At 42.6% G+C, this 9,385-nt stretch overlaps 1 protein-coding gene and 1 long non-coding RNA gene across 5 annotated transcripts in view; one reads left to right on the top strand and one right to left on the bottom strand.

The window, feature by feature from the left end:
• The window catches only part of C1qtnf3 (C1q and TNF related 3), a 24,997-nt gene extending 22,008 nt beyond the window's left edge, over positions 1 to 2,989 (bottom strand). The window contains exon 1 of the mRNA XM_031359861.1: positions 2,905 to 2,989. Coding sequence (XP_031215721.1) covers positions 2,905 to 2,988 — 84 coding nt within the window. The 5' untranslated portion in view covers position 2,989. The remainder of the gene's footprint in view (positions 1 to 2,904) is intronic.
• Positions 1 to 5,893, top strand: part of LOC116083137 — a 36,396-nt gene extending 30,503 nt beyond the window's left edge. For all 4 annotated transcript variants that reach the window (XR_004115606.1, XR_004115605.1, XR_004115604.1 and 1 more), the window contains 3 exons: positions 1,121 to 1,251; positions 5,202 to 5,303; positions 5,461 to 5,893. This is a non-coding gene — a long non-coding RNA (uncharacterized LOC116083137). The remainder of the gene's footprint in view (positions 1 to 1,120; positions 1,252 to 5,201; positions 5,304 to 5,460) is intronic.
• The last annotated feature ends 3,492 nt before the right edge of the window (positions 5,894 to 9,385 follow it).

Here is a 9,385-nt window from a genome sequence, read left to right as displayed (position 1 = left end):
TCAGAAATTCGCCTGCTTCTGCCTCCCAAGTGCTGGGATTAAAGGCGTGCGCCACCACGCCCGGCCTTCAGCCGGCTTTTTAAATGAGTGCTGGAATGCTGCACTCGGGTCCAATGTTCGCATAGCAGGAGGACAGAGCCATTACATTTTTGATAGGCTCAGAAGTTGGGCAGGATGTGGCTTAGACATTTTATTCTCACTAAGGAAGAATTTGCTTATGCAAAGTCATTACCCGTGATGTCTTAAACGTCTCACCCTCTTTCCCAAATCTGGTATTATACTGTAGAAGCACTCAGTTGAGCAGTATAAGATGAAAGGGAAGTCTGTAAGATAAGTTCCACCCATTCTGCAGGAGGAGAACCAGAGGCAGAATTGAGTTCTACTATTATTTACTAGAGAAAAAGAACACACAGTTACTTTCCTGAGGAAATGGGATATCAGGGAGAGAAGAGAAATGGGAAGAGGAGAGAGGCTACAGTTGAGAAAATGCCAGAAAAAGAAAAGTGTAGATATGTGTAGCTCTCTGCCAGCTCCAATCCACCATGGACTCTCTAACCAGCCCCTTTCCTGGTACACAAATCTTATTACCTCACTGCCCTGCTTGAACAGACAGAACTTTCTGGATCAAAGTTACATCAGAATTCCTCCCTTGCTGGATAACCAGATCATTTGTGGTCTCCCTGCACAGCACAGGGTCCAGCCACACCAGCTGCTCATGGGCTTCCTCGGTCTTCACTGTAGCACAGGATTTAATCTACAGCTCTCTAAATCTCTGCTGTGGATGGCCATCTTTTGTCTCCTCTTTTTACTTTACTTTATTATGCTTTAAAGACCCAGTGAACAACACAACACAATTTTTTCCAGAGTGTTCTTTGTACATTGGCCTTGTTTAGCACACAGAATTTAACCAAGCTTAGTTAATAAATTAACAACAACAACAAAGATTAAGTGACTGTGAATAAGGTACATTGACTTTCATAATAAAACCCAGTGCTTTGTATGCTAACTTTAAAACATAACAACAGATTAAATGAAAATAAGAAGAGATTGAAGATGAATGAATGAATGGATGAATGAATGAATGAATGAATGAATACTGACAAAATTTTGTTTCTAATAGAGCACCTGAAGTTGCCTTGAGTGTATTGTGGTCTCGGTCTCTATCGTACAACTGGGAAAAAGTAAAAGCTGGGAAATATTTGTGGAAGAATTGATGGGGAAAAAGAAAATTAGCATAAAGAAGAGGATGGGGTAAGTAGGGAGAGAAAGAATAACTTCTTATGGTCCCAAATTCAGTCTGGGCGCCAGTCTCCACTTGTAGAGGAATGGTACCAGAAGCTTCCAGGATGCTACTGGCTCTTAGGTCTTCATCTGAAAATGCTTCAGGAATTCAGGGCTGGGAGGCTAGAATGTGGAGTGGAGTACAACCACAATTGGGATTTCAGCAGCCTGGTTGGTGTTGGTTGCCAGGAAATAATGAAAGACGACCTATAGCACACTAATGGACAGCCTGGAAAGACACCATCCATCCAACTGAAAAGCCCACCGAAGCAAGCACCAGAGACATGACAGTCTAAAAGAGGCATTCTGTTTACATTTCCCCTTGACAAAGCCCCATGGAGGAACTTGAAAACTGCACTATGCAGTCCCGTTAGTTACGTCGCAGGCTATGTGGGATTCTAGTCTGACCACAGGACCAGATGATCAACTGAGTCTGAGGCTGGCAGGGTAGGGGCTTAGAGTGCAACTATATGAAGAGAAGTTCTGAAATCTCTGCAAAGCAGACGGAAAACTGGTTTTTGTGGTAATGCACACTGCTTCAAAGATCATGCAGTCTAAAGTGACCCTGCTTCCTATTCCAGCTAACTTCAGCATTTTTTCATGCTTAGGTGCTAAGTACAAAGAAGTTTCTTCCTGTTTTTACTGCTTTTGATTACACTAAAGCTTGCTAATTTGCCACTTACTATACCAAAACCTTTACAAATCCCTATGATACCTAAAAGAGTTAAAGAAATATCCTGAGATGCTGAGCTTCTGCACCAACAAATAAATCAAATTTTGTCATCCAGAAACACTGGATGATACAATACAGCTTGGAATTTAAATATGCTGTCTTTTCTTTTTTTGCTTCCTTTCCTTTTAATGCTTTAATTTTGTTTTTACACACACACACACACACACACAAATGTCAAACAAGAAGTCATAGCAACCTAGCCTGCTCCAAAACAAACAAACAAAGCTGGAGAGAAGTGTTACAGAAAATTCACAAATCCAAGTAAAGCAGGCTTAACAGTTTTTGGCAGAGGCAAGGGCAACTTCTCCCAACTAGGGAGAATTAAAAAGAAACGAATTCTCTTGGAATCAGCAAATAATTAACTACAGCAATGCATCTATCCACATAGGTCAGCCCAATTTTTCTGCATCAACAGCAAATTTAAAAAGAAAAAAGAAAAATTCCCAACACAAAAGGAAGCTGACTCTTCTGGCTCCCTGTTGTCCTGGGACAATGCTGTGGCTTCTCTATTCCAGCACATCATGCCCGTTGAATCCCAGGACAACCCGGAGATGCTCCCAAACAGCTCATCAAACTGCTCACAAGCACCAATCCTAAGAATCTTAGTTAAAGCAACAGCAACCACAGTCGTTAAGTTTTCAAAGAAATCCTTAGAAGAGAATTCTGAGTACCTGGCCCCAGAATGGGTTGATCTGGGCTAGGTCCTCTACCTCAGGGTGCGGAAGCGCATCTGGTCTCAGGGGTTTTAGGTCTGTAGACGTGTTATTATCCACAGTCCCAGTTTTAGCTTGGCTCTGCTCTCTCACTTTCTCCCTCCTGGAGCCGCTACGACCAGTCTGCTGGTGGCTCTGCACTATCCTGGCCACCGCTTTATTAGCTCTTCTGCTCACCTCCATGTATTCATCTTGACACAGGCAAAATGGGAGGAAAAGCAAAGCCAGCAGGTGCCACCAGACGAGCTGCCTCCTGAGCATGGCTCGAAATCGACAGTGTCTCCTGGGGAAGCTGATGGGGGCTGTAGGCACCGTGGTTGCCTCAGGCAAATGCCAGGTTTGGAGATGAGAGCTGCAGCCGGCCGGCTGTGTGGTTTTATACTTTTGGTGTGTAATAAATAAGGCTACAGTCATGCCAGAGTGACAGCAACTCTCCACCCAGACAGAACAGCCCCCATTCATCACATTCCTGCACCGCAGGCAAGACAGTCTGTGTGCACAGCGTCCAGTTGGTGGGGTTCATAAATGTCACACCTTGGCATGGTTTTTTTTTCTTTTTTTTTCGTTTTTGTATAAGAGTGGAGAAAACATACACAACCAGCTGGAAACAGAGTGTGTGTATCCAGTGGCTTGCCTTCATGATTAGACATGGAAAAGCTGTGCATTTGTGGTCTAAAATGACTCTTGGAAAAACCTACCCTTGAGCTTGCCAGGGAATTCAGCTCAAACTATCAGTTCCTGCAATCACAGCAGGATCCCATTTAAGTCAATGGAGGGAGGTCTTGCTTTGCACAGTACAGATCACAATTTTCACTTTGAGCCACTGCAAGCAACTCATTCTCCCTTTCAGATATCAGCAACAGCCTACAGATGGTTGACCAGGAAAGACTGACCTGAGTTCAAGGGGAAAGGCTGAGTTTGACCAAGATATTTCCCCCATGCTAAGTTCCATTTTCTTCTTCTTCACATCTCTTAAGAGCCAACGTTAGAAACCAGATGTTTCTTGCATCTAAGTTCTTGCTAGATGGAAATACAACCTACTTCCTTGTTAAGAGACATTTTCCTCTGGCTGCTCTCTGCCTATAGAACGTTGCTGCACAAAACCAAAGAAACATGGGAAACACCAAACCAGATATACTATTCCAAATAGGTCAAAATTGAGAGAATTATATCATTTGTTACAGTTCCTATGCTTTTACCGATTAAACCAAAGAACAAAAGGATATTCCTAACCTCTTTGTGATTATAAATTTATTGCTCTTAAAATTGTCCTTATTTACAGATCATTCCATCACTGCTGTCTGCTCAGTAGGTTATTAGCCTCCCCCTGCCCCTTGAGGCTTGCTGTGAACCTGAGCTCTGAACAAGGATGAGTGGGCTAGTGCCTGATTCTGGGGGTTTCAGAGAAGCTCTAGAAGATAGTCAAGGTGTATAGAGAAACCATAGGTTCATGCTGGGCAGCCAGAGAGTGAGGGAGGAACTGTACCACTGCCCTGTTCCAGCAAATAGAGCTTGAGAGCCGTATGCTGCCCCTGAACTGGCCAAAGTGGCAAATACTACCTTGGCCACTCCTGACACTCATCACCTGACCAACTGCCTCCAGAACCCACATGGATCCAAAGAAGGTGTTGGGGGTCAGTGATAGTCTTCCCATGAAATAAAGCTCCCTGGGAGGGGGGTAGGGGTCGTAATTACTTTAAGTAGGTCCCTCTCACCTTCTAGGGCAGCTAACCCAGTTCACCAGTGTTCCAGCTGTGTCTCAGCTGTCTTCCACAGAGGCTTCTTTGAGTCCCCACAAGCTTTGGTTCAAATGTAGACAGCACATTAGGCTGTGGTCCAGCTTGAACTATCCCAGGGATCCTTCACAGACCAGGAGGCAGTTCTGGAGGACAACAGCCTGTCTAAGGATAGCCTGTCTAAGGTGAGGAAGACACAACTGTGCATCAGAAGAGTCTAGGACAGCATCTCAGTGGGAGGCTCCAACCTCAAGGAGGCTTGGGAAAAAAAATGTGACAAAGCAAGAAAGAGTTGTGACAATTGGGGTCACCTGTTGTCCTGGTGTTCCAAAAGCTGTGCCTAGCCTTGTCTCTCAGGCTTGAGCCATCTCCTCCTTAACTGTACACCATCCTCTGAACTTCCAGCCCTGTCAAACTCCTAACTACTGTTTCATCCCTACCTTCCATTCTGGTACTTCCCAAACCTAGCTTCTCATTAAAATAAACCAAGAAGCTCTTGGAAATACCAGTGTGTCAGTCCCATCTTAGAGCATTCAGTCATAGTGTCCAGGACAATGGGGCACTAGAAGCTTCCAGGAGTCTCCACCAGGATGAGTGAGGGCTAAAGTCATTGATCATACTCTCCACAACCTGAAAGGAATAAACAATCATAGCATGATTTGTTGATACCACATGCTGGCCAAACACTACTTTAGCTCACTGACATCTCTCAGTAAACCTATCTTTTCTATTTTACAGAAAAATCAGAAGGGTCACACAGTGGGAAAGGGGTCATCAGGAACAGACTCCATCAGTCTTCTAGGCTGTACTCTCTGCCTTTCTACAGAGCAGCACAGAGAGGTAAGCATAGACCATCAATCAATTCCCCAGCCGCCAGGAAATTCTTTGTAACAAGAGTCCCAGAGTGTCCTGGGTTAATTGTATACATCCCACAGACAAAGGTAGTGTAAAGCCCCCTACACTTGTATGAATTTATTTTGAAATGATGTTTTCATAGATGCCATCAATAAAATCCTTGGAGAAGATGAAGATGAGGATCAGGGTGATGCTTTTAAAAGCCAAGGGACACCCGAGATTGCCAGCAAGCTGCCCGAAGTTGAGCAGAGGCACAAGACGATCACCCATCCACGCAGGTCCCTTAGCAGGAACAACTTCACTGACATCTTGATCTCCGACTTCCCACTTTCAGAATGTGACAAGAAGATTCTTTCTCTGTGGCACTTTACTGTGGCAATCTTCAAGTAAATAGAGATGCCCCGTGTGGAAAAAAAAAAACAAAAAAACAAAAAAACAGGAACAACAGTTCTCTGTTGTGTAGCACAGCAAGGCCAGCTATGATCAGCAGCATTTAATGGTCTATTTCAGAATAGCTAATGTTTAATGTTTCTAACATAAAGAAATAATAAATTTTTAATTAGATATTTTCTCTATTTACATTTCAAATGTTATTGCCTATTACCTCCCAGCCCCCTGCTCACCAACCACCCCTCCCATTTCCTGGCTCTGGCATTCCCCTACACTGGGGCATAGAGCCTTCATAGGATCAAGGGCCTCTCTTCCCACTGATAACCGATAAGGCCATCCTCTGTTACATATGCAGCTGGAGCCATGAGTCCCTGGGACCTCTGGGGGTACTGATTAGTTCATATTGTTGTTCTCCTAAGGGGCTGCAAACCCTTCAGCTCCTTTGGTCCTTTCTCTAGCTCCTCCATTGGGACCCCACTCTCAGTCCAATGGTTGGCTGAGAGCATCCACCTCTGTATTAGTCAGGCACTGGTAAAGCCTCTCAGGAAACAGCTATATCAGGGCTTCAGTCAGCAAGCACATGCTGGCATCCACAATAGTGTCTGGGTTTAGTGACTGTATATGGGATGGATATTTAAGATGATATGTCTATTGTCCAGATATTTATTTGTTGTATACATATATTACATTTTACTCTATTTCCTAAGTATATACAAATACTATGTATCAATTGAAAATTAATCTAAAAAGCCTACAGACTCCCCAGAAGATGCTGTACCCACATCCAGGCCCTGCATGACAGGCTTTGCTGGGCACTGTGGTAAATGTCCTTAACCCAGCATTCAGGAGCCAGAGGCAAGCAGATCTCTGTGAGTTTGAGGCCAGCATGATCTGCAAAGTGAATTCCAGACAAGTCAGAACTATGTAGAGAGACCTTGTCTCACAAAGGAAAAGAAAAAGAAAGAGACAAAAAGGAAGGAAGGGATAGAGGGAGGGAGGGAGGGAGAAAGGAAGGAAGGAAGGAAGAAAGGAAGGAAGGAAGGAAGGAAGGAAGGAAGGAAAGAAGGAAGGAAGGAAGGAAGGAAGAAGACATGGATGCATGCCCCCATCCTTAACCCAGAAGTTATCTCCAGTTGGTAACCACTTAAAAGGAACGTTTACTTTTCTTGAGGAAGATTCAATGGAGAAATAAACTACTCTTAGAGGTAGGCTCCATGCCCAACAGTAGGTGGCCCATAGGAAATGAACTCAGCGGCATCTTTGGGGGTTCCTTATCCCATAAAGTCTTGTCAGGGCTTTTTAAAATTAATTTTAATTTAATTTTATTTATATTTCTCTATCTCTTTATCTTACAGATAGTTTCAGTGTATATTATGACCTCCAGTTTAGCGCTTTTATAGGATTCTTGAGTGTGCAAACAAGAAGGTCTCTGTGTGTAGCTGTTTCTTGTGCACTTTCTTCAGCTCCTTAAATTGTTTGTTTGTTTTGTCCTATCTCTGTGTTAGGTTTTTTTTATCTTATTATATTTTACTATTATCACTTAGAAGTCAGTTTGTTTTCTAACAAGAGACAGAATGAGGTAGATCTAGATAGGGTGGGGGGTGGGACAGAACTGAAAAGAGTGGAAGGAGGGAAACCATAATCAGGATATATTACATGAGAAAATATATTTTCAATAAAAGGAAGGAAACAAGCCCCTACAGACTAGTGTCTTATACCTGAGGAGACAGTAATTTGATGATTTAGCCAATTGCACAACTTTAAGAATGATGGATGTCAAGCCTGCTTCAAAGAGTACCTGGTATTTCAATTTAGCTATTTTTTCCTTTCCTCTCATATTTCCCATTAAATTAGCTTAAACCTGAGCTTATTATTAAATATTACTTGTGGTTATCATTTCATACATCTTCTAGGATGTCTCTTGTACATTCAAAAATAGTATTCGAAAATAGACTTAGCTATGATTCTTGTCTATGGTTTAAGTATCAACAACATCTGGAATCTTCTACCTCCCAGTTATGTATGGCTGGCTTGGTCTCTAAGAGGTCTCAAAGGATGTATGCAGACTCTGAGCTCCTAAAATATACAGGACAGGCCCCTGCATCCTGCTTGTCTTTCCTCCAGGATTCCAGCCAGGATGTTGGTGCAGCTTGTAGTGTAAGTAACCTAGTTGTAGGTGTATAGGAGTGTATGTGTAAAAACCCAGTCCCATAGCTCAACTTTGCATGTTGGAGGCAAATATTTGTTTAGCCTTACAAAGGAGGCTGTTGTAAGATGTGTAGGTGTCCTGTGGCCACCCCTGCTGTGCTCCAACATGGTCTGTGTCCAAAGAGATCAGTTATGGTCTGTCAGTAGACAGTCAAGTGTTGTGCTGGATTCAACGTCTCTTTATATCAGGGCCAACTTAAAGAGTAGCTAATGAAGGAGACTATTTGGCCGATTTTCAGAAACACTTGATGAGTCGCCCACATTTCCCTAGTCCTTTTGAATAAAAAATACTTCTTGTACACAGTTGAGTGAATTCAGAGATTCTACAACCAAGGCTTTATTCCTTTGATTGAAAATATAGAATAGAATTAAACTACAAACAAAATTAAAATCATCCCCCAGAAGAGGTCATTTAATGGGGTTGGTCATTGATAATTAAGTCTTTTCCAGATATTTTCCTGAGAAGTTTTCTTTGGAGAAAATTTTAATGAAAGAATTGTATCAGGAAGCTGACATTGTCTCTAGGTAGGAGATGTTGCCATTCTCAGAAAAGGCAATCCGTGCTTGCCAGCAGATTCTCACAAGCATGGTCTCAGTTTGCTAATACAGGAAAGCAAGAGGAGCATGGAAGCATGCTGCTCAATGAGCCAAAGGTGCCATCTCCTTGGTTGAATTACATGGTTCATGGAGTGACCCTGATCTGATCAGCATCAGAATCTGAGTAATGATCTATTTCTCTGACTGAAACAGGGTAATGAGAAACTGATGTGCAAAGACAAGCACTTTAGTAAAATATTTTACAGGGAAAGGCACAACTTCTTGTTGATTACATAAGTTATACTATTGAATGAACATCTTTCTCTAGATGATAGACAAGAAGCCAAATCTGATTAGAGAAGTTTGTGATAGGTGTGTGTGTGTGTGTGTGTGTGTGTGTGTGTGTGTGTGTATGTGTGTGTGTGTGTGTGTGTGTGTGTTTAAGGGAAATTGTTGAATGTCATCAAGCATTTATACTAGTCAAGAACTAAACAGGAAAACAGAGCCATGCTTGCTATTCCAACAGAAAGAATTTAATAGAAAGAGCATGCTCAACAAACATAATGCTTTACGTTTTCTGAATTTAGAAGCTGAGAGAAGGGGCTCTGCAGAAAGGTTTGTGGGGGAGGACACTATCCTACTAAAGATGGCACCTCTGCTGGGACCAATGAGACACATTTTGGAAATATGAACAGGTGCTGACTCAGAGCTAGCAGCTGCCAAGATGAAGGCAATTGCTCTAATGACACAAACAACAAACAAAAGAAACAACAAATGAAACTATTTATTCTCTAGCATCTTCTGGTACTCCATTAGTTGAAAAAGAATCTACAAATCTTGTGAAATCCAAGTCCCTGCATCTTATAATATCATTTTGAAGGCTGGGTCATTACCAAGTGACTACTGCCCAGTTTCAATGACCTGGGGCTCTA

The sequence above is a fragment of the Mastomys coucha genome, unplaced genomic scaffold (assembly GCF_008632895.1).
Source record: "Mastomys coucha isolate ucsf_1 unplaced genomic scaffold, UCSF_Mcou_1 pScaffold8, whole genome shotgun sequence".
NCBI classification, from domain to species: Eukaryota; Metazoa; Chordata; class Mammalia; order Rodentia; family Muridae; genus Mastomys; species Mastomys coucha.
Note: the sequence above shows the minus strand (reverse complement) of the source record. Positions and strands in the feature narration are given on the sequence as shown.